The sequence below is a fragment of the Suillus clintonianus genome (genome assembly GCF_016758775.1).
Source record: "Suillus clintonianus strain FC179 chromosome Unknown DEU56scaffold_37, whole genome shotgun sequence".
NCBI classification, from domain to species: domain Eukaryota; kingdom Fungi; phylum Basidiomycota; class Agaricomycetes; order Boletales; family Suillaceae; genus Suillus; species Suillus clintonianus.
The window spans coordinates 85,326-107,990 of NW_024539261.1; the positions used below are offsets into that span (position 1 = coordinate 85,326).

Sequence of the window (22,665 nt, forward strand, 5' to 3'; positions counted from 1 at the left end):
CAGACGTATTTGGCCTAGTCAGTCGTATCCGCAGCGCGGTTAATGCTGAGCACTACGATCAGAGTGCGAGGTTCAGGAGTACCTAAATATTAATGACAGGTACTCAAAATGTTAATGTTCAACATACAAATGAGCGTCCTCACTTTCCGACCCGAAGTTACAACCAATATTTTCTGAGGCAGCCATCGCTCAAAAAGACCGAAAATAACACTAGATCCCAATAAGATAATTATAAAAATAATACAACGCCTAACGATACAGGTGATGACAAAGGAGGGTTCTTCACTTGCCGCCAGAGCTCGAGAACTGCCTCAACTGTTAATAACCGCTGTTGAACAAAGACTGATGTAAATTCACCTTCGTCACAGACTTCGTACCCTCAGAAATGGCATGCTTGGCAAGCTCTCCGGGAAGTATGAGACGGACCGCCGTCTGTATTTCGCGGGATGAAATTGTTGATTTCTTGGAATATGTAGCGAGCTCTGTAATGTACGGTTGAATGAGATTGAATGATCAAAACAAAATGAAGGCTACATACTCGAAGCTTCCGTGGCAATGCGCTCGAAAATATCATTGACAAACGAATTCAAGATGGCCATAGCTTTATTAGATATGCCAGTGTCTGCGTGTACCTGCTTGAGCACTTTGGAAAACGCGTCAGACGGAGAGCTTTCAGACGGAGCATGACGCGTTACCCTTGTAGATGTAAGAAGAGTAAGTCTCCTTGCGGACTTTTTTCCGCTTCTTCTTTTCCTCTCCAGTAGCTGGGGCTGTAGCAGTCTTAGAGGTCTTCTTCGCAGCTTTAGCACCCTCAGTGGTTTTGACAGGGGCCTTAGCCGCGGCCGGGGCTTTACCACCAGTTGATGCGGGTTTAGGTGCCATAACAGTGGTCTGCTGACAAGTAGATTATGTGAGAGGGAAGGTGATAATGGCGGTCGCAGTGGTGCGAGAGGGATGGCGGTTACAACGTTGAAGAGTCGCGAAAGAAATCCCCAACACCTCCTATATATAGCTTCACGTGACTTTACACTTATTTGGCTACGACGCGTCTTTGTTGATTGTGGCACGCGTCTAGACTCGGGACTATAAATACAGCGTCCCTAAGGTGAATCGTCTAATTACCTGAAACCCATCCCAACTTTGTACTTTCCCTCTTCTACCACCACACACTCTTCATTATGCCTTCTGCAAAGTCAAGCGGTAAGGGTAAGGTTGGCGGCAAGGTCAAGAGCGAGGACACCAAGTCCACGTCGCGGTCCACTAGAGCTGGTCTCCAGTTCCCCGTCAGCCGTATCCACCGTATGTTGAGGAGAGCCAACGTTAGCAAGCGCATTGGGTCTGGTGCTCCCGGTAGGTTGCCAAGTTTACTAGCCTCGCATTGAAATTAATTCGTATTTTGCAGTATACCTCGCTGCCGTACTGGAGTACTTGTCGGCTGAAATCCTGGAGTTGGCTGGAAATGCAGCTCGTGACAACAAGAAACGCCGTATCAATCCTCGTCACCTTCAACTAGCTATTCGTAACGATGAAGAGTGCGTCCCTATATTGGCTTATTCGTCGCAGTCTTGGCTTACTTCGTTCTCAGGTTGAGTAAACTGCTTGGAGATGTGATCATCTCTGAGGGCGGTGTCGTACCTTACATCAACCCTGCAGTACGTTGTTTCCTCTGCTGGCTGATTAATCCTTCTAAATGCTCTCGTATAGCTCCTTCCTGCAAAGAGCAAGAAACAAAGTCTTGACAGCCAAGAGGTCTGATTCACCTCGTGTATTCCAGTTTCGCATGCCTCATTGTGTATCACCACTGTGCATATTTACTTAGTATACTTAATCTGTAGGACGTACTTCTCAACGTGCTTCATGTTTTGCACCATACGCAGAGAATACAAAGCATCACTTTGCGTACGACCTTGTCTCTATTGCCCCCAACGAATGCCTGAGTACTGCAAGAAAGATTCAAATGCCAGCTTCGAAGCGTGTCGGCGAAGTTTTGGACGAAACACTTCCCAACTTGTTCCAAGTGCTATGTCAGTTGCGTGACAGCATTGCACAAGATTGCATAGCGGTACAATGTAGATGTTATCTAGCTTGTGAATTATGGTAATGTAAGAAATAGTCCTTCTGACGGAGGGTTCAATAAACACCACTCAAATTGGTGCAAAAAAAAAGAAAATGTAACATCCACCTATCACGATCCACGATTCAACCAGCCAACATCCAAGCCTGTCATTGTCTTTATGTTCTCTGGATACGAATGTGTGCTCTCCGTCAAGAGTCCCGCGAGCTTGCGACAAACGTCGATCGGATAGAAGAGGTGCTCCGCTTGAGGGAACCCAGGGTATCGAGCCAGTAGGCTATGTGCGGGATGTCAGAGAGACAAAGTAATGTTCATCGGAGATCACGCACTCTTTCAAATCTATCGTCGACGACGATGGCCCCAGAATCCTGTACAATACCTTTGACGCATCGATGGAGCCCTGCTTCGGAAGAAAGTATGGCGTAGTGAGCATATACGAGACACGTATCTTCGGCTTGAACAGCCATATCTTACGCGGAGTGTAAGAAATCTAAACAATGTAGTTAAAGATGACACGAACCAGAAGTCGCGGCCGCTCCTCCTCTTCATCCGAGATAACAAAGCGGTACGTTGCATGAGCAGATACATGCTCGAGCATGTCTTGCATGATGAATGCAGACATCGGGAATCGAGGAAGTCTGCAAGGCAGTCAGCACATAGTGCTAATATAGGTAAACTGTGCGACCACGAACTCCGCTATTTGACTGATTGGCCGTACCGCATACTTGAATAAACGGTACATCACTGAAGCTGTGCCATCTGGATTGTGTCGTTCGTGCCGCCGACCAATCATTGCACCACATATACATCGTGCCAGCCACGACTCTTCACCTTGCTGAAGAGGAGAAATCAGTTAACCATCAAAATTAACAGGGAAGTGAAAAGAAAGAAGAAGAAGAAACAGGATTAAATTGTTCACTCGAGCGTAGCTCCCATCACATGGTCCTCAGTGAAGAGAGTTGTTTGAAAGGGTGACTCGCGAGTTGCCTCACGTTCAATCTTGGACGCTTTGTATCAACCGAAAGTGAAACTTGCCACAGTCTCACGGCGCATGCCCCACTTGATGGTGCGAAGAAACCTGCAGGGGCTTCCAAGGCATCAAAGCAGAGCACCGACGATCGACTAGCGGCCGCTGGTGGAAGCCCAACGTCGGCCTTCTTGATCGTCCTACAATAACACGAGTTCGATAGAAAATGCATATTCACCAGAGGCTGCTCGGTGCAGGAGAGATTATTGGATACAATTGCCGATTGCTGGAAGAGGATGTAGCCACATCCAACCAGAGCTTCGCTCTCCTCCGGCCAGAACCCGCGGCCATGTTTTGCGACGTGATTATGTAGTGTTTGGTCTGCATGGCACATCCAGGAATCGACAAGTTCTTCCCAATGTTCTGATGGGAGGTCGCGGTATTTTATCAACTTTGGGATGTGGACGAGGGGGAGAGAGCAGGATATGCAGGACCAGGATGTCGGCTTCAACGATACGAGTTGCTCAGCAGACATCAATGGGGTAGGTTCATCGGGTGAAGAAGACCTCGCAGCCTGCGAATTCGCAATCCCAATTTTGAGCTCGTAGTGTCCTTGACGAATTTGGACATCCTTCTTCCCTGGAGCGACTCGGACAGGCAGGCTTAGTGGAGGCGAGGAGGCCCAAGAGCTTCTAATCACCAGCCAGTCGCCTTCTGTCCCACTGGACGAAGTTGGCAACACTTCAGCCTGCAGTTCTGTGTCAACAGGAATGCCCGAAACTGTCACGAAGACCAGGACATGTTTCAAGGTCTCGTGATATTCGGCGACATAGGAAACATCGAGTGCGATGCCCCCTGCACAGCTCTGATTAGGTTGTGTTGACGATGATCTCCCAGTGCTCACCTTGCTGTTCTGTTCCAGATTGGACCTGTCCATGGGACGAGCCCGGTCTGCTGGAGCTCTTAGACAGCCGTCGGCTAAGTTCCGCTGCAGGGCGCAACCATTGTGGGGCAGATATACTTCGACTGCGTGACTTCTTGTGGCCTGTTGTTGAAATGTCTGGGACCGGCTTGTCATCAGGTACATCTCCAGAAGAGGACATCGTTTGATGATGTGACCCGTGAGGGATACTCGACATTGTTTCGCGGATGAACTCCGGGAGCGTGACAAGCTCATCCAGTGCTTTGACTTTGGGTTGCAAGATGGCATCTTGATCATGTAATCTCCCAGCTCCCGAACGTTGGACAAGATGATCGACGAATGCGCCTCGCTAAAAAGTTCTCTTTGGTAAGTAATAATCTCTGGCCAAAGTGGGCTGGAATCACCTGATCCTCGTACAGCTGTTTTGCTTCCCTGAGCCTGATCATCCGTCTGCTATCCATGATAACCGATTGATCAGTCAACTTGCGGTCTGATGCTTTCCCGAGGAGCTCAAGCATGTGGTCAAGGTCGCGCATATCCCGATCATGAGCTTTCTGCTTCCCCTTAGCTATGGAAGGCTGGACTTTAGGACCTTCAAGTCGTGCGCGCTCCATTTGGGCGAGCTTGGAGCTCTTCAACTCCACTCGTTGGTTGTGTAGCTGGGGTGCAACGAGGTACAGACGCTCGATTGCCAGCGTCACAGCATCAAAATCCATGCGCAGTTTCTCGTTGGAGATGCTGGGAGATGGTATCGACCTTGGTGGATGCATGCCAGCCTTCTCGGAAGATGATTGATACTCAGCGTCATATTCCGGGGGTGTCTCGAAGTCGTGGTCTACGTGGTCATATTGAGGGGGGAGGTGATCTAGGGGGGAGGGACGGTGGGAATCGGCGCGATCTTTACAAAGTGCTGTTACTGTTTCTAGTTTGCGGTCGATCTTGGACCAAAGCAGCGCGGTTTGTACAGTCTGTACTGGGGATTGCGGGGAGATAATGCTTGCCCCTGCCTTCCGTTCCAACTGTAGATCGCCAAGTTGCTTTTTGAGGGTACTTATGAGTTCAGCGGGATGTCGATCGATAAGGCCAGGAGAAGCGGAAGAAGATGCCTGAGGGGCTGAATCCAAAGGAGGAGAAACCGCAGGCAACTGGTCCAAGTCCAAAAGGAGCGACACTATGACTTGCGCAAAATGTGCATCCTGTCGGTTCATCGAAGGCGCTAGAGCATCGACTCGATCCCTGAGTTCTTCTAGGAGAGTTGTATGGTCATCCTGGACTTTGTGTGATATCTCCCCACCGTCATGATTTCTGAGATTTAACACAAGCGTCTCAAGTGCTGAGTATGATTGCGGCGCCTGCTCACGGTGCATAGAGGCTGGCATTGAGTGGCGCCTGTCTGGGACAATTGGCTGCCATCTTGTGGGGACGGATAACAAGTTGTTGAGTGTCATAAGACACGAATTCTGCACGGCAGTGATTGATGGTATGATAACTGTCTGCAAAATTGGGCTAAGCATTTGGAGACACATCATTAAGACCCATCACTCACGAGCAGTCTTTCTGGTGCAATGTGATTTACGTTATGTAGCGCTGCTGCTGCTGATCGCAGCGTGCTTTGCGATACGCGCCCATTGGCACAGGCTTCATACTCTACTTGCTCCTCAGCAAGTTCTTCTAAAAGTGCTTCCTGAAGTAGTTGCTCTCTTTCTTCTGCACTCGGAAATGGTTTCGGAACGGACGTTCGAAGGCTTTCATCCTGCTCAGCGGGCTGCACGACTTGTGTACGAACGAGAGTCGCCATGAACAGCGTTCTCGGACCGTTTCTGCGATTTCTAGGGTTTTGGCTAAAATAGTTGGAGGCAATTGACAACACGTGGTCAAGGTCCAGGGTGCCACGGTTCGGCAGCACGGCAGCACACACGGGAATGATGGAAGAACGTCAACCACGTTTGTTGCACGTTTTGCCGACAGCTCTTGAGCTCGCCGTTGGCGATAGCGGGCAAGCAGTGAAAAGGGAGTTGAGAATCTGTTGGGAACTGCACCAGTAAGCTTAATAGTACGGTATTCCGTCAGTTATATCATCTCATTGCAGTGTCTCAGGTCTATTAACTTAATGCCTCATGGCAGTGTCTTACAGAACAAATTATGATGCGGCGAGCGCTTGATTCGAGTAATTCGGGACGCAGGAAGCGAAAGTCACAAATCCTTTCGTGACAGCCGAGGCTTTCAATAGAGCATTATTACTTCTCGCGTGCTCTTTATACCCTTCACAATCTCCACGCAGCACCACCAGAACTCCTTTAAGAACTTGAACCACGTCCTACCGAAAGTTTCATAGCTGGAACTATCTTTAACGGTCACTTGCACAGCTGCCACAGCCGCAGATATAACAGAGAACATGTATCGCGGTATGATTTAATGTTTCTATTTTGCACACAAAACGTGGCCGAACCTGTGTACCTTCTCCCAGCTACCGGTCCCGCACCTGCAGCTAACCAGTTCAAAGACCACACAGGTGGTCTCCTCGGAGAGACAGTCAATCAACCCCGCGTCGATTCTCCGAGATTAGATACCAAACGGAGGCAGACGTTGTTCAATCTCTTAAATGCTTTAAACGAGCTCAGCCAGGCCGAATCTCTTGGTGAAGGTCAGCTTTCCTTGCTTTACAATCCTAGGCTGCTCATCGACCACTCAACTCAGACTTTGACCAGAATCCAAGCTTTGAGGATGACAGAGATGTCCGTGAGTAGGATCGTCTGACAGCTGCACAGTTGGTTGAACGTCAGATTAGCGACTGTTGACGAGCAACTACAGGTTGCAGGAGCAGAGGCATTTAACAAATTTCAGAAGTTCGTTCATCATCAACGCTGCAAATATATGATTATTAAACTTGCTTGCAGGAGGATCAATAGTCTTGACAAAGAGGTCACTGCTGTTCAACAACACGCTTTGCGGCTGATTTGGCTGACGCGGTGTTCTCAATGACAGCTCAGAAATTTTGGCAATGCTGCACGACAGCTTGGTAGTTCCGTCGGAATTCTGTCCTCCGCGTTTCGGCTCCGCGAACGTCTTGCGCAAATTCTCTTCCTTTTCCGGGACAACGCGGCTGATCTTTTCCCTCGCAAGGTCTCCCGTCAGCAGCGTGAATTTTTGGTTAATCCCAATCTGATGGACAGAAAACGCAAAGCTCGACGGCGAAAGAGCATGCCAGGGCGTATTCCAGCAAACACAGAAGACAGCCTTGATCTTGAGAGCCTCCCAGAACAGTTCGAGAGCTTCGCTACTGTTCTCATGACCTTTTTGAAATGCCTGAATGAATTTCCGGAGTTCACCGACGAGGCTGTTAACACTTCGATAAAGTCATTTGAGGGCGATTTGAAGGTACAAATCCACACATTCTTTACCAGTGCTTGGTTAATTCTCAGCAGTACTGGGCATGTTGTTTACAAGATTACAGAGGTGAGGCTCTCCCAGGACTCAATGGCCGTGATTCTAACTATCTTATTTCAGGACAATTCAAATATCCTGCTGTGCAGCGCTATGTCCATGACCTTACGGCTGAAATGGGGGAGCACATCGACAGCATTACCGGGACGTTATCTATGTTCATCGAAGTCGGTGCGTTATCCCGTGGTCTAACCAGGCGACATCACTCTGATTTTATCCAAGGTGTTCCGACCATTCGATTCGCACAGAAGCACGGTGCAGCAAATCTTTTAACTCTCTCCACTGTGGCCACGTTCTTCTCCGCCGTCACTGCGACTACGCTGCAATTCTCGTATTCTCAAACTGGAGATATGCTCTCCGACGGAGTTAATGCGTTCTGGTTCTCCTCGCTTGTATTCAGCATCGCTGCTGCTGTTAATAGTTTGCTTGGGCTTTCTTGGAAACAAGCGATGTAGTAAGTGCCTCTTGGACTTAATGCGGGTCCCAGCTGATGTGGATAGTCGATCACCTGGTGATCGTGTACCGTGGTGGGTACTGATATGGATTAAACGATCACCTCTAGTATTTTTGGTGATGTCTGTGGCTTGTTTTTCGGCCGGACTTGTACTGTTCACGTATTCTACGAACCAGGTGGGTTCCTCTGGGCCATTTTTAGTATTTCTTTTTACTCGCGATGCACAACAGGGCAAAGTTACCTCTACAATCACAACAGTTTTTACTGCATTCACCTCATTTGGCCTAGCAGCGGTTTCAGCCTGGTTCGCCTCTGAGAGATGGACATTTGTGCATCATCGCGGGTCGAAGTGGCTTTCTGACGTCCTGAAAGACGCTCTGCGACACTTCATGGCACTGCGTCTTGTCTCGACCGTCAGCAAATGCTTTGGCTGGGGCTCTCGGTATGTGCAAAAAGGTGTCGAGGTAGCAGGACACAGATTTAGGCGGGTGTCGTCGATGGGGACAATTACACCAACCGCATTAGAGCAAGGCGAATATGCTCACACTGTGTCACGCCCTCCCGAAACCCTTTCTCCGCTATCGCCTGTCCGACAATCCACGGACTCCCACTCGCATTTGAGTGCCGAGGCATCTTCACATCCTACCTTGGAATTGCCAACCACCACCTCCAGTGACATGCCAAGCTCTCCGATTACACCTCGAGATCGTTTGACAAGTGCAATTCGGTCCGTCATGATGCTCCAGTCTGCAACATCTTCTCCCAGCAGCCCATTTTCTTCTCCTGCGCGGAAACGAACGACCTCGTCGGTGTTCACAGATGTATCGAGAGGAAAGTCAGAGATGGGTGCCACCCCGACATTTAGAGGATCTAAAGTCGCTTCTCTCATACCGAAGCTCAAGAGCTTGGAGGCAACGCAAGATTTACCTGCGCATTCAGCACTCGTCAGGCATTTACAGTTCTCACCTAATGGGAAGTTTTTAGCGACTTCAAGGTAGGACCTTCCAGGCTGAGGAGTGTGTATACATTGATAACATTGACGATATTTTTTATTTATAGCTGGGATCGGACGTCTATCATATTTCGCGTCGGGGTGTGTGTTACTAGTGGTTGTTCGACACGTGGCAATAACATTTCTGCAGGAACCTTGTGTGCCCCATCGCGTGCTTGCCCATGCTTCTGGCTTTGTTGGTCAAGTTGCTTGGTACGCTATTGTTGGTTAGTGTTCATGGCTTGCTGACGTGTTGGTAAGGTCCCCGGCTGGTGTGCTTCTCCTTACGCGGCTCAATCGAGCGATCAAAATTTGGACGGAGGTTGGTTGAGCGAGAAGAAGAGCAGTTCTGTGCTGAATTATGTGTTATTTGCAGGATGGAGTGTGTCGAAAGACCATTGAACGTCAACATCATGTCCAGTCAATTGCATGGTTCCCTGGAGGGGAAGGTGAGGTCTCAATTGGCTCCAGTGGATGTGGTGCCAACAACTTATCTTGCGCAGCATTTCTATCTGTTGAGGGTAGCGAAGTGGTCAAATTGGTGAGTAGTTATCGCGCTCTTATTCATGACATGCTAACGCATCTTGACAGGATCTTAATGGCAATGTGTGTGCTCCAAGGTCAATTTTGGAATGCCACTGAAATCTCCCGTTTCTCAGGTCCTCGACACGTATCACTTCAATCGGGTGTTCATTCATGATGTGGCCATCACTCCCGATCTACAGCGGTTGCTGGGTGTCGGGCCGATCCTATATTCTCCCAAAGGATTGCATCCTAGCAAGTCCCGGGTAGAAAAGCAGCTTTTAGGTGGGTGCCTGTCGCCTTTCGTGGGATCTGACTCATTACTTATATTAGTTTATAATGTCGAGACGAAGGTTATCGAAAAGTGAGACCTTCAGCATGATGCTTGTAAGGCGGGTATTGACGCCTTGTGGCAGCCAGACGCCGGTGCTCAACGATGTTCGGGATATAACGCTTGCTAAGAATGGACAAGTGGCTCTGGTATCTTATGAAAACAAGGTCTGTCGATGTATCGCCAATTCAGCTACTTTGTTTAGTTTCTCTCATGGATACATCCAGGCGTTTCCCCAGCTGTGGAAGTTAGAAATGGTCAAGGATCAGGCGCGACTGACTTTGCGTCATACTTATATGCCCAAGGTGCCAGTTGACTTTGCGGGACCGAGCTATTTCGGGGGCAAGGATGATCAGCTTGTGCTTTGTGCTGGCAAGGGTACGCTATTTCCAATTTCCCTCCACCCTATAACTGAAGTATTAAGCAGCTGGTGATATATATATCTGGGACCGCGATACAGCCGTGCTTCTTCATCATGTCCGTGCCCAAGCCCTAGGTGGAGACCTGACTTGTATCGCATGGAACCATGCTTCGGACAACCCTTTCATGTTTGCTACGGGAAGCCACGATGGTGCGGTCCGATTATGGACAACGGCAAATGACTATCGCCCATCCGAGTCTACTCGTCGTCTTTTTCCAGTGACTGCGCAATCTACACCGCACTCTCTTACCCCTTGCTCACCTTCACCTGTCGATACCGGTGTTCGGATGAATAGTGCAGGCATGCAATTGGGCGAATATACCTCAGAGCCATTAACGCTCACACCTGTGGAAGACAGCGGCCAGCGAGACAGATTTGTTACCTTTGCGCATACCCGTGGACAATAAACATATCCATCTACATACACATTTAGCCTCCTGTAGCAGAGCCAATAGAAGGAAGACAGCCATTCATTGCGCATTTCCGGGTTTAGGACATTGTAGATCATTGGAGATCATTAGAGTTTCAAGGTTGATTTTTAATGTTTTCCTACGGCTTCTTGCACATAGGTGACTGCACCCATCGTCCGCTCAGCCAGCGTGCAGTCGAGTACCCTTCCCTTGCTCCCAAACTTGATATATATCTCATACTTGGAAGGAGTACAGCAAGTCATTCCTTTATGTCTGATTGTTTATGACCCCAAAATTGACGACACTTGATATGCCGGGGGGACTTCACATTATATATCATTCCGTGTAATAATATGCAAAATGTTCAAAACACACTGCTCGACCAATTTGCAAGTTGACTGTAGCTGTCAGTAATTGTAATAAGTAACAGCTTTGACATCGCACCAGGTAATTTATTCAGCCCACATTCTCCCCAAAAGACTCCCACTCCTAACAGGCTGGGACTTTCCCAGTAGCGTTCCGATTCCCTCCTGTATTGCCGCATTCACTGGTCTCATAGGCGCTGAGTCATAGACATGAGGGCAGGGCTGTGGCAATGGTGGAGGATTTAGCTTCGGGGCTTCTAAATCCCGTTCGTATCTTGAAGGTTGGCGCGGCGACCTGCTCAGCTCGTCAAAACGCGGAGCGTCGAAGGTGCTTCGCGCCGCTTTCAACCTGTGCAGGACCTGCTCGTAAAAGTTTATTTCTCCATCGAGGTGCTCCTTGGTTATTGTGCTGAAGTCCTCCACTCTTTGGTCGTGGTATGTGTCCATCTCGGCCATCGTAGTATTCAAGACGGTTTCGCAGCGTGCGGCCATCTCATCGTTCGACTGGGCATATCATCAAGTCATTGTGTTCCGCAAAAATTGCGAGTGTCTGACCTTTCCCATTTTGAGTGCATCTTTATATCTCGAGACCGTAGATTGGTGGGTTTCAATGATTCCCTGAATAATCACACTCAGAGCGAAGCTGGTGATTGAACAAAATAAGATACTTACCTCATACGATTGGTAGGGATGAGCAACTCTCTTGAGTGCTTCATGAGTCGCAAGCTGGGTGCGCCGCGCCTTTGTCTGTGATCAGTATAAATATTGCGTAAAGAACATGATACCGACATGATCGTCATACAGGTCTGCGGCAATCTGCAGAGCATCAGATGTTTTTTGCATCGCTTTTGTGAGCTTCAGACAATCTTCAAGTCATGTCTTAGTTAATCATGAACCCTAGGAATTCACGTGAGCACCTTGACAGCCTTCACGCCAACACCAAGCTCCTTCTTCGTTCAAGAGGCCGTTTCTTTGTGTAGGCGTGTCCTCAGCACCCTCGTTGATCCCGATCAGGGGAGCAGAAGACAGAGGTATCGACGTAATCAAGGACAACAATGAATACGACAACAATCGTTCGGCTTTCGACATCTCTGGGAAGCACGTCACGATGTTGGTTCGGCACAACTGACGTGCCCGTACTCACCCAGTCTCGCTTCACGAATGCGACCAAAAATATTTCTCAAGTTCTGTGTGCCCTTGCCCACTGCAAGGGTGTGACGACTGAAGCGATCGGTCGCTTCTGTGGCATCATCCACGTCCACGTTAAATGCGGGATGAAAAACATGTGCAAAGAATGATGGCCCAGCAGCAGGCATTGAAAGTAATTGGGGCATAAGCCGATTCCATTCCTTGGACATGGGTCAGAATGTGAAAAGAATTGCATCATTTACGCTCACCACGTCACTTTCGCAACCGAGAAAAGACGTGACGACTTCAGCATATCGTGCAATAGGGTGCCTCACAATGCACCCAATATATCTCTCAAGTTCGCCTCTACGAGCCTCAACAAAATCAGCGCTGAACCGCCCAGCATACTGTTTCGCAGGAAGTGGTGAGAGCGCGATTCCAGGAAGACGTCTAGTCAGCGAAGTGTGTAACATGACGAAGTGGGAAAACCGCCGTTGGACTGTTATGCGGGTAGGAGAGATCGGTGGGATGTATGGATCATAAGATTCATCCGTAGTCGGAGAAAAAAGTGAAGTGACACTATACACGGTATATGCTCCTGAAAGGCCCGACGTGCGTTTCGAAGGTGAGTGAACCAATACTCGGAACTTCGGAACTTTCTCTTGCCATGTAGGACCAGCGTCAACATAGTGCCTGTCTGCTTCCCCAAACCCAAGTCTACTGAGCCTGTTATCTTCGTTGATGGAGTCTTCCGTAGAGATCCGCTGGTGTGAAGAGGATGAACTTGAAGCAGCTGGATCGGCATAGCCCTTGAGAACCCACTCTTCTGCGCCACTCGTCACGAACCCAGAGAACCGATTCAAACTCTTGCCTCGGAGAAGGCTTTGCTGGAAACTTGAGAGAGGGATTGTCCATTCACCAATATCCTGAGGGATGATATAAAGCGGCGCTGACTGTTCCTGGAGAGGTGCTTGTGGGGTGATCGTACTGGTAGACGGTTCCTTCCTCCCGTGAACGGCTAGCGGTGCAGAAAGAAAACTAGTCGTGCACTTCATGGACAAGATCAGCCAGGTAAGACTACGAGCATCGAGCGATCGGTACTCGCCGTGTAATATGCCTGAGGTAGCAACCCTACTTCACCAGAGCTCATTCTCACCAAACTCCAGCCATCACCGGCTTCTTCCTTCAAGATATTCAATTCATCTCCAGCCTCGACCGTCAGTTCCCCGAATTCGACCTTTCCTTCAAAGTCATAGAGCGCACGCGCTGCTTCGGCGGTCTCTTCAATTGGCTGCAGTTCACCTGTTGGCTCAGGCTCGTCATCTGATAATGAATAGCGATCCAAATGCTCTGTCCATGCACTGGAAGAGTTTATTCCAGCGTCAGAACGTGGGCGTATATCGGCGCCCAATATTGTAGATGAGGTTGGGTTGGTAGGTATTGTCGCCATCGTCTTCGTATCTTTTGGAATTCCGGAATGGCTCCGAGTCAAACACGCGTAATTATATATATATATATCATTCCATTGGAAGGCTTCAGTGCAGTTGGCCTATGACGTTGATGAGGTCTAGGACTCGACATCGACGCCGATAGCTAAGGCGGACCTTCAGAGTGTCCCATGACTTTCTGTTTATTTCTTATTGCAGGCCCTTATTTTCTCCTCACTTCGAAAACTCCCGAGGTCTCCTGTTTGCTCCTCTGGATCGTAGTAGGGCGTCACGAAAAGGTGGAGTGAATTGGTGATGGCGAGGGTGTCGAGCACGACTGCGGGGAAGGACAGTGTGATTAATTACTTGGTCTCCAACGTTTGCTACAAATCAAATTACAGGGTATCTGTGTGTGTGTGTATGATATCGTTATGTATCGTCAAGATTGCTTAAAGATATCATCCGAGTCTTCAAAAAAAAGACACAGCTACAATATTTCAAGTGTTCTGATATCCATCATGCTGTGAACAGATGTCACAGCTTTGACCTGTGCAGTGATATCGTGATCTGACGCGATCCTCTTGTATTCTCCGCCGCGCTGCTGCGCGAGCAAAAATGCGCCAAACGGCTGTCCGAGGCGAGCGATCAATCGCAATGCTTGTGAGTGAGATTCCGAATCAACAAGCTCCTCTTCTCCAGGCAAATCGCCGGCGGACTCGTCAGAGTCACCTAGAGGAAACTCGGACTGAGGCCAATCTCCCAAGCTTTCCGCATCGTCTGCAAAGTCAGGCAGCTCGAGGAGACGACGGTCCCACGGACGGACGAGCAAGAACGTCTGTCGAGTGGGCCTTTCCCGCCAGAATTGCATCAGCTTCACTTCGGTGGTGATCAGCAGGTCATCAAGGCCGTCTGCCTTGACTGCATACACAAAAAAGGTCTCGTGGGGTGGACCCGACCTCCGTCTGACTTCTGTGACTCGGAAGGTCATGCAAGGCAGATGAAGTCTGCAGTGCGCGCAGCGAGGGGCACTCATAGTGTCAATCTTGTCATAAAGCCTCAAGGCTAAATCCACAGCGACTGTTTGTCGTAGCGAGGAGACCGCTGTCTCAAGCTCGCCCTCAGACAAAGACGGAAGGACGCATGGTGGAGCTTCATATGAGGAAATATCGGCCGGAAGACAACTATTGAACTCGGATGGTTGTCCCACCCAATCTAAAGCAGTGATATCGCCTGAGCGAGCTATGATCTCCTGTAGGAGCCGACCGAGCGCGTTTTGCTTATTCTCGCCGTAAAGGATGGGAAGTTGGATGTCGAAGATGCCAAAAAGGGAGTACGCAATGTCCTCCGGCACAGTGGTGACGCGCGTAGACGCCCATTGGAGTTTCTCTCGGGAATCTCTCATCCCCGGCTGGAAGGAAACAAGGGCGCGTGCATCTATGCCCGTTGCATCCTCCAACTCATGCATGATGTCGACAGACTCCTTGTGGTTGGGGGAGTGATCGTCGAGATATGGAGTCCAATCCTGTTGGTAGAAGCGAATGACGGTAGGAGCAAGGAATTCTGGGACAGTCCATCCTCGGGTGTTCCAAGCGCTCTTGGCCAGTGCACCAGACTTGGACGAAGGTGGAACATCCGACAGGTAGACGACCGTGAGCGATGAATGGCGATACCAGGCAAACATGGAGTTGAGCGATTTTTGGAGCTCGACGTTGTTGTTCTGGTCGATGCAACATGAATCAACCCACGCCCAGTGATATCCCGCGTCACGAGCTATTGTGCAAAATGACTGCAGTTTCACGAGACCGTCAGCTGTATTTAACTTGTACACGACCTTATCCTGGATATCGTGTAGCAGTGGCTCGTTCTCTCCCCATCTGTGGGATAACATGACGTAACGGAAGTACGTTGCCACCGCGTCTGCAATGCGCCCCATTGGGAGGTCTGTATGCGTCATGATCGATAACAGAAGCTCGTTGTATTCTGAGCTTGTTTTGAAGGCGCTTATCTGCGCCACTCGATCACATAAGAGCCCCGTAGTAGTGTGGAGTAGACGAAGTGGGGCAGTGTAGGGTTGAACGTCGATGGACCTTCGAATGAGATCTTCTGCTTTTGAGTGACTGACGTACTTCCCGCGCAGCTCTGAGGGACGAGTTGAGTAGCTGGACGCGCATGTTACTTAGGGCTTACTTTGTGTTTGCAAATCATGAGCACTGTCCAACCTCGCTAGCATCGTTTGGAAGGGCTCAATTGTTTCATTGTAGCGTTGCGTGCCATGAAGCGCTGTATGCTTCGATTGATATCCGACATGAGACGAAGGCTCGAGTGCGATGGCCTATGTATCACCAAAGTGAGCATTCGCTAAAACAAAGCCTGAGTGGACGCCATCTTACCTTCTGCACATCGAGAAGGTCCTAGAGTTTATATGTTTGAACGCAATGAGATCTTTTACGAAGGTGTTACGTACAGGGAGTGCCATCCTGTTGGCCTGACAGAGCGCGTTCAGTGATGAGAATGTAATGAATGCCTGTCGACTCACCTTTGGATCCAACAGAAGCTCGTCGAGGCCAGCTTCTTTGAGAATGGTAGCAACATCCCATGAGTACGCGTTCTTGTCCCAGCAGCCAGTTGTTAGTAGTTTTCCATCCGCGGAAAAAGATACGCAGAAAGCATGATATAGATGCAGGAGTGGAGAACTGATGGGCTGGCCGCTGTCGAGGTTCCACAATCGCGCTGTCTCGTCGCCCGATGCGCTTGCGAGGATGCGGCCATTTGGAGATATTGCAATGCCCCAGACATCGGCAGTGTGCGCATCGAGAACCGCGATCTGCGTCCATGTTTTTGTAGTATTCCATGTCCGAATTGAGTGATCACGGGACCCGGAGATGAGCGTTTTTCCATTCCCGGTCCAAGCCAGGCACGACACCCAATTGGCGTGTCCTTTGAGAGTTGCGACAAGCTCGCCTGTCTTGGCATCCCAGATTTTAATCGAGGACTCTTGATTACGTTCATCCAATGGCTTATCACGTCCACCAGTTGCAATCATGGTGGTGTCTGGCGAATAGATGGCTGTGAACACTTGTAGATGTCCTGTGTTGATTGGCGCGGGTTCCAGGATTGTCTCTCCGCTCTCCACATCCCACTGCCTCGCTGTCCCATCAGAAGATCCGCTCAGTACTTGCTGACCATCTCGACTCCAACAGACAGAAGACACTGTATCTGTGTGCCCCGTCCATCTTGCGATCACCTTGCCTGTCTCGATGTCCCATAACCTCACTCCAGTGACTCCACCGTCAACACTCCCGCTAACCACTTTCTTCCCATCCGGAGACAACGCCATACTGATCACTTCACTATCTCCGTCCTGCCAGTCTTCTCCTATTTGTTTCCCGCTCTCCAAGTTCCATACCCGCAGCGAGCCATCATTTGAACAAGTAATGATCCGCTGTCTGTCAAGTAGGTGTATGGCTCCGCGGACGAAATTGGTGTGTCCTTCAAATTTCTGGCGAGGCGTTATTGCTGATATCTCTTTCTTTTCAGTGGTTGGTGAAGACATTCCAGAATTCCAACTACCGAGTGCAGCGTCGTCTCAGCATTCACCCACAAAATTCCAAATTCATCACTTACCGAGGACAACAGCAACGGGCGGACAGTAGGAGATAATGAGCGTTTCGGTCAAGTCAGAGTTGAGTTCATCGCGTATTGGTACGTTTGTCATGCGCTTCACAGCTTATATATAGCATGGGCTGTGCAGTTGAAGCGCCCAAGAATCATCTGCCACTCCGTAATCCCTATTGCTGTAGGATGGAAGACAAGTTAGCATTGCAGTCGTGCCTGTGCGTGTTCATGCAGGGTGTCCAAAGATGCAAGGTGAATGGCTTGGTTTCAAGCTGTGTCCAACTCGTCCCAAGAAATCTCACATCCTCTTACATAGTCATCATAAACCATCCGCTACTTCGACCTAATCGTGTTCCCCACACATCGTCAATCCGTTGGAAGACGGCTGAATCCTTCTATGGGCTTCACCTCCATCTTCTCGCCTGTGACACTACTCCCTCCTTTGATGGAATTAAGTTACAGTAAGATCTTACGTTTTCATTATGTGTCGCATTTGATTGATTCTTCCGTTTGTAGAATTTCTCACCTCTTCAGTCTTGTTCCAATTCTCAAAGCGAGATAGATAATGATAATCGGCTCTTCGTGAAGTTATAAGGTCCGTTTCATGCGTAGGACACCTACCCACGCATTGTTCTAAGTTCTTCTAACCATGTTTCCTTCAGTTGATGGTCGCCTTACTATCCTCGCCGTCTTACCCGTGTCCCTTGTTGTCATCACAGCACTCAAGCGGTTTATCGAGAACAAACAAAACAAACCTTCCCTCCCTCCTGGACCAGTGCCGCTCTCACTGTTAGGGAACATTTTGTCTCTTGACACAAAGGAACCTTGGTTGACTTATACGGAATGGCGCGCTACTTATGGTACGTGAACAGATAGTATGGTGTATATATGGTGCAAATCATTGTATCAGGAGATGTGGTTTTCGTGCGACTTCTCGGCTAGGAAGTCGTAGTGATCAATTCTCAGCGTGTTGCAGAAGCCTTACTGGATAAGCGTTCTCGAATCTACTCTGATCGACCAACCATAGCAACAGTGGAGCCGTGCGTTTTCCTATCATTCAATTCAATTATTCTGAAGTGCAGCCAGATTTGGTTGGTCGGTTGTCTTTGCATTCGCACCTTATGGCGATGAATGGCGTCTTTGCCGACGACTCTTCCACCAAACCTTTCGTCCTGACTCTGCACTCAAGTTTCGCCCGATGCAGATGAGACGGGCTCGTGAGATGATCGTCAATCTAATTGATGACTCTCAACATTATCATACTCACTTCGTAACGTCAGCCAATGTGTTCGTAAATACCGAACGATTGTTAACGCTGTTCACAGATTTTCGTCCTCTGTTGCGATGTCGGTGGTATATGACTACCAACCCAGTGCTCGTGATGATCCTCTGATTCGAATTATGGAAAAGGCAGTAGAAATTGGACTCAAGGTGATAACCCCAGAGAGAGCAATCTTGCTTAAACTCTTCCCTTTTTGTAAGCTCGTTCTCATTGATGAGAAAGACTTGACATCCCGTGTCCTCATGCAGTGCTGAGGTTACCTGACTGGTGCTGGGGATCCTCGATCAAACGTGATGCTCAAATTTCGACTAATCGCATGACTGAAATGATGGAGACGTCATTTCGATATACACAGCAACATATGGTGGGCATATTTTGTTTTTAAAGACATTAGCCATTGATTCCGTGCATGCCAAGGCCGAAAACTCGGTTCTTGGCAAGTGTTCTATGGTGACAGAAAATCTTCAACGAATGGAGAAGCAAGATCAGGCATCCGGACCATTGTTTGAGAGCTCCTTGAAGAAAGCAGCTACTACTGCTATCATTGGTTCGTCAATTTTTGACACGGGGCATCATGCCGTTCTTTGAAAAATATCTATGCAGGTTCATATGAGTCGGTCAGCTAATGTCCAATTCATGTTGTCTCCTGCTCATCCTTGTCACAGACTACGTCGATCTTGATGGTTTTTGCTCTCGCCATGGTATTATATCCAGATGTTCAGAGACGGGCACAGGCGGAGATCGACTCAGTGACAGGAAGAGATCGCTTACCTACTTTCGAGGACAGAGTATCACTACCATATGTCGAATCAGTTCTGCGGGAGACTTTCCGATGGCATCCTGTTGCACCCCTTGGTATTCTTCTCCGCCGAATTATCTCGTCTTTACTGACAATGATCTTATAGGCATACCGCATGCTACATCGAGTGATGACATATACGATGGTTTCTTCATTCCAAAAGGTCTGCTCTTTTCATCTAATCAACAAATCACTGATAACATCACGTCAGGGGCGACTGTTTTATACAACATATGGTCAGACTGATTCTCCTCAGCTGTCGAGATGCTGATGTTATATTGCAGGGGCATTTCACGGGATGAAAAGCGGTACCCCGAAGCATCTAGCTTTATACCAGAGAGATTCTTGGACGTCAATGGTGTTTTGACTGATGATGACCCTGCGGAATACGTTTTTGGCTTAGGCCGGCGTGGATGTCCAGGTGGGTTCAACTATTTTATTGCTGTGTAGCCTGTGATGAGCCAATACATTATTTGATCAGGCCGATATGCTGGCGATGCCTCTCTGTGGTCCGCCATTGTGACCATGTTGGCCACGGTGGACTTTTCTTCCGCCAGAGATGACCAAGGCAACGTGATCGACTTCACCCCCCAATTTCTGACAGGACTCACTCGGTACTTGGTTTTCTTGTGTCATTGCATTCGCTACTGATAGTTCCACCACTGTAGTGCCGTTACGACCTTCCCGTGTAGTATTTCGCCACGTTCTCATGTCCATTCAGGACTTGTGGATGTTTTACGAACAAAAGCGTAATATGTATGTGATGACAGACCTATCGTCCTCCTGTATGTTCCGACTTGGGGTGACTGCCAACTAGTCAACTTACATAGTCTTTTTGCGGGCCCAATTCGCGCATTCTGTGTACTTGTATTTGAAACTGACGTTTTTTTTCCAGTAGGGTACATCAAATATCGCGTCTCTATGTCGAATTCTTCCCCAGTGCCAATCCCAAACCCATGCCGAAAGACGTCCCTTCAGGAGCTAACTGTCAGATCGCCCAAAAACGATATGTCAGCTATGTCATAATCAGCCAACGCTCAGACTGCCATCCACTCTGTGCAGTTTAGTTACTAAGCGAGTGGCCTTTCGTCAGTCAACGTCTCCTGTCCGCTCTTTGTCTTTCCCTTCATTGCTGGCCACTCACACACTTGTTTCATTTGATTTGAGAATCATTATTTGCTGCCTCATACTCGAGGTTAATCTCGCGTCCGAGCGTCTTGTTATTGACGTCTCGGATCGTTCGCACCATCGCGAAGATTAACCTCCCCCCCAATGTGTTGTTTGTTTGCCTTTGACTGCGGCCATTTAGGAAGCTGGTGAGATAACAAGCATTTTGGAGGTGATGCTAGGTTATTGGGGCTGAGGAATTGTAGGAGGGACGCTCCAGCTGGAGGTATGATATCATCGTTGCTTGCGACACGCTGGTTGATTTATCGCTTTGGAGCGGCATTCATTAGGTCCCTTGGTCGTTTTCCCAAGTCAAGTACCTTCGTGCGTATACTTACTATTGTGCTATATTTACCCAATGCAATTTGCAAATATCGTGATGTTCTCTTCAAGTCCACTTTGTAGCGGAGACTAGTACAGCTCTTCAGGCCATTCTATGCCTCACCCTTCGTGTTTCACTGCAATGCCCATGGCTACGGCCACGAGCTCGTAGCTTCAGCAATCTCAGGATTGACTCGAACAAGCAGGTGTTACAATTGATGAGTGTAGGCCCAATCATATTGAATCAATGTACGCACTGTTATGATTTAGCACCGTCCGACAGTTTCATACATGCTGCATCAGACATGTACAGCTACAACTATCGAGTCTATGGTGGAGTTCAGGTGCTCTTTGGAAGTGGGGTCTCTGCATACAGCGTCTTCATAGATGCTGGAGGATAGCGATCCCCTATCACCCAATCCGCCTTCTCTGCAATCATTCGGACTTCCTGGACTGATTCAGGGCTCAACGGCACCTTGATAGCACAGAGGTTCTCTTCGAGATACTGTCCATGTCAAAGCGATAAACGCCCGAGATTGTACGCTGTGATGCGGCCACTAACCTTGATCTTCTTTGTACCGGGAATGGGGATGACGTCGTCACCTTGAGCAAGAAGCCACGCCAAAGCCACTTGTCCGGCAGTCGCATTGTAATGCTCGCCTACTTTTTTCAGGTTGTCTGAGAGCTTTAAGATGTTAGGGAAGTTCTCCTTTGAGTATCTAATAACATGTGGTTCTCGTGAGTCCTCACTAAGGCACTGACACAACGCATACCTAGGAATTGTCCGCCTGTAGTCATTAGATTCGAAATCCTCCGGGCTTGTCTTTCATGCTGTGAGTGTCAAATGGTTCTGCTAGTCCGTGATACTTACATACTGTCCTGTGATCAAACCACGCCCAAGAGGCGAATAGGCAATGATCTTGATTCCAAGCTCACGGGCCGTGTTTAGGATGTTAAGCTGTGGATCCTCGATGTCAAGTGTGAAGGGTGAATACTCCACTTGGGCAGCAGCGATAGGGTGCACTTTCTGAGCCCGGCGTAGCGTGTCCGCACTGCATTCCGACAATCCGAGGTACTTTACTTTCCCCTGTCTTTCCAGGAATAAACTAGAGCCAAGATTACAGGAGGTGTTGGCTTACTTTACAAGTTCTGCCATGGCGCCGACAGTTTCCTGACCGGCTTTAGATATACACCGAAACTCCACCGACAGACACGTACTTCAATTGGTGTTTGGGTATCAGGTCTGCGTGAGGATGATATCCAGTGAGGTTCGAGCATAATCATCCTGACATGCCGTTCGCACCTGTGTAAGTAGTAAAGCTCGACCTTATCAACGCCAAGCAACCTCTGCGATTCTGCAAATGACTCGTGGACATTTTTGGGGGACCCGTCAATCCCTCGGCCAGACTTAGTATGACCAAATTTTGTGGCAAGAAAGATTTTGCTCCGCTTTTCGGGGTTCAGCTTGAACCTGGTCTCGTGGTTTGTGGAGTGCTCTTGCCTAACAGCACGGTGGGGCGTACCATTTACCAATGAGCTCTTCATTGTCCCCGTAGACATTAGCAGTGTCCCAGAAAGTGCAGCCAAGCTCATATGTTTTATCCAACATCTCAAAGGGATAGTTAGCTATAAGCATATAGAAATATCCCGGAGTGCTCCGCAGTACTTGAATTCACCTTGAGGCGTTCTTCATCCAGTCCAGTCTGACCGTAAAATGCTGAGAGTCCCATGGCACCAAAACCAATGGCAGAGACATCATCGGTTCCAATTTTGCGGGTGGGATACTGAATCATAGCTGCTTAGCTGGCAAATGTCGGAGCTCACGAGAAAGCAGTATTGTTTTTATATTTATACCTATTATAAAAGGGTCTGTATTGCTAGCCCGGGAGCTGAAGCCCTTTGATACATGCGACCACGCCCGTTCGAAGGCATCACCTTCACGCGGATAAAGCGAATAATTTTTAGGCCTCGACACCATCTTGATCAGTTTACCTGTAGGTTACCTGAAACAGTGATGGCATGTGC

At 48.8% G+C, this 22,665-nt stretch overlaps 7 protein-coding genes across 7 annotated transcripts; 3 read left to right on the forward strand and 4 right to left on the reverse strand.

Moving 5' to 3' along the window:
• Window positions 1-282: 282 nt before the first annotated feature.
• DEU56DRAFT_912883 (histone-fold-containing protein) lies at window positions 283-882 on the reverse strand (the record flags this gene model as incomplete). The annotated part of the gene is made up of 4 exons (XM_041357460.1): window positions 283-306; window positions 358-482; window positions 539-643; window positions 696-882. The coding sequence occupies 4 exons, from the start codon at window positions 880-882 to the stop codon at window positions 283-285; spliced, it is 441 nt and encodes a 146-aa protein (XP_041208238.1).
• A 184-nt stretch (window positions 883-1,066) lies between these two features.
• DEU56DRAFT_805097 (histone-fold-containing protein) lies at window positions 1,067-1,727 on the forward strand. The gene is made up of 3 exons (XM_041353270.1): window positions 1,067-1,350; window positions 1,403-1,652; window positions 1,705-1,727. The coding sequence occupies exons 1-2, from the start codon at window positions 1,179-1,181 to the stop codon at window positions 1,588-1,590; spliced, it is 360 nt and encodes a 119-aa protein (XP_041208239.1). The 5' UTR covers window positions 1,067-1,178; the 3' UTR covers window positions 1,591-1,652; window positions 1,705-1,727.
• A 458-nt stretch (window positions 1,728-2,185) lies between these two features.
• DEU56DRAFT_737204 (HECT-like ubiquitin-conjugating enzyme-binding-domain-containing protein) lies at window positions 2,186-5,330 on the reverse strand (the record flags this gene model as incomplete). The annotated part of the gene is made up of 7 exons (XM_041348570.1): window positions 2,186-2,351; window positions 2,404-2,543; window positions 2,595-2,712; window positions 2,767-2,905; window positions 3,252-3,906; window positions 3,971-4,312; window positions 4,368-5,330. The coding sequence occupies 7 exons, from the start codon at window positions 5,328-5,330 to the stop codon at window positions 2,186-2,188; spliced, it is 2,523 nt and encodes an 840-aa protein (XP_041208240.1).
• Window positions 5,331-6,378: 1,048 nt separating this feature from the next.
• On the forward strand, window positions 6,379-10,533 carry DEU56DRAFT_912886 (WD40-repeat-containing domain protein; the record flags this gene model as incomplete). The annotated part of the gene is made up of 21 exons (XM_041357461.1): window positions 6,379-6,607; window positions 6,661-6,702; window positions 6,752-6,809; window positions 6,861-6,885; window positions 6,949-7,341; window positions 7,389-7,419; window positions 7,471-7,578; window positions 7,630-7,861; window positions 7,908-8,037; window positions 8,092-8,855; window positions 8,921-8,954; window positions 9,004-9,065; window positions 9,114-9,174; window positions 9,229-9,301; window positions 9,356-9,393; window positions 9,444-9,458; window positions 9,512-9,659; window positions 9,708-9,738; window positions 9,791-9,872; window positions 9,933-10,083; window positions 10,133-10,533. 21 exons carry the CDS (start codon window positions 6,379-6,381, stop codon window positions 10,531-10,533), a joined length of 3,108 nt encoding a protein of 1,035 aa, XP_041208241.1.
• A 316-nt stretch (window positions 10,534-10,849) lies between these two features.
• On the reverse strand, window positions 10,850-13,479 carry DEU56DRAFT_887439 (uncharacterized protein; the record flags this gene model as incomplete). Its single annotated transcript, XM_041356226.1, has 8 exons — window positions 10,850-11,405; window positions 11,457-11,519; window positions 11,574-11,642; window positions 11,691-11,767; window positions 11,819-11,992; window positions 12,046-12,250; window positions 12,299-13,078; window positions 13,111-13,479. 8 exons carry the CDS (start codon window positions 13,477-13,479, stop codon window positions 10,989-10,991), a joined length of 2,154 nt encoding a protein of 717 aa, XP_041208242.1. The 3' UTR covers window positions 10,850-10,988.
• Window positions 13,480-17,720: 4,241 nt separating this feature from the next.
• On the forward strand, window positions 17,721-19,905 carry DEU56DRAFT_912889 (cytochrome P450; the record flags this gene model as incomplete). Its single annotated transcript, XM_041357462.1, has 14 exons — window positions 17,721-17,931; window positions 17,982-17,995; window positions 18,038-18,111; window positions 18,158-18,346; window positions 18,397-18,548; window positions 18,602-18,717; window positions 18,771-18,900; window positions 18,957-18,970; window positions 19,019-19,208; window positions 19,259-19,315; window positions 19,364-19,388; window positions 19,437-19,573; window positions 19,634-19,766; window positions 19,821-19,905. 14 exons carry the CDS (start codon window positions 17,721-17,723, stop codon window positions 19,903-19,905), a joined length of 1,527 nt encoding a protein of 508 aa, XP_041208243.1.
• A 1,075-nt stretch (window positions 19,906-20,980) lies between these two features.
• DEU56DRAFT_737027 (Aldo keto reductase) lies at window positions 20,981-22,433 on the reverse strand (the record flags this gene model as incomplete). Its single annotated transcript, XM_041348560.1, has 9 exons — window positions 20,981-21,145; window positions 21,203-21,359; window positions 21,414-21,463; window positions 21,512-21,731; window positions 21,780-21,811; window positions 21,859-21,883; window positions 21,944-22,111; window positions 22,152-22,249; window positions 22,317-22,433. 9 exons carry the CDS (start codon window positions 22,431-22,433, stop codon window positions 20,981-20,983), a joined length of 1,032 nt encoding a protein of 343 aa, XP_041208244.1.
• Between the last annotated feature and the right edge of the window lie 232 nt (window positions 22,434-22,665).

Excerpts from the sequence above, each read along its gene's own strand:
- DEU56DRAFT_805097 (XM_041353270.1), top strand. The coding sequence starts at position 1,179 with ATGCCTTCTGCAAAGTCAAGCGGTAAGGGTAAGGTTGGCGGCAAGGTC. Across the intron at positions 1,351-1,402 it reads CATTGGGTCTGGTGCTCCCG|TATACCTCGCTGCCGTACTG; the intron begins GTAGGTTGCCAA and ends CGTATTTTGCAG.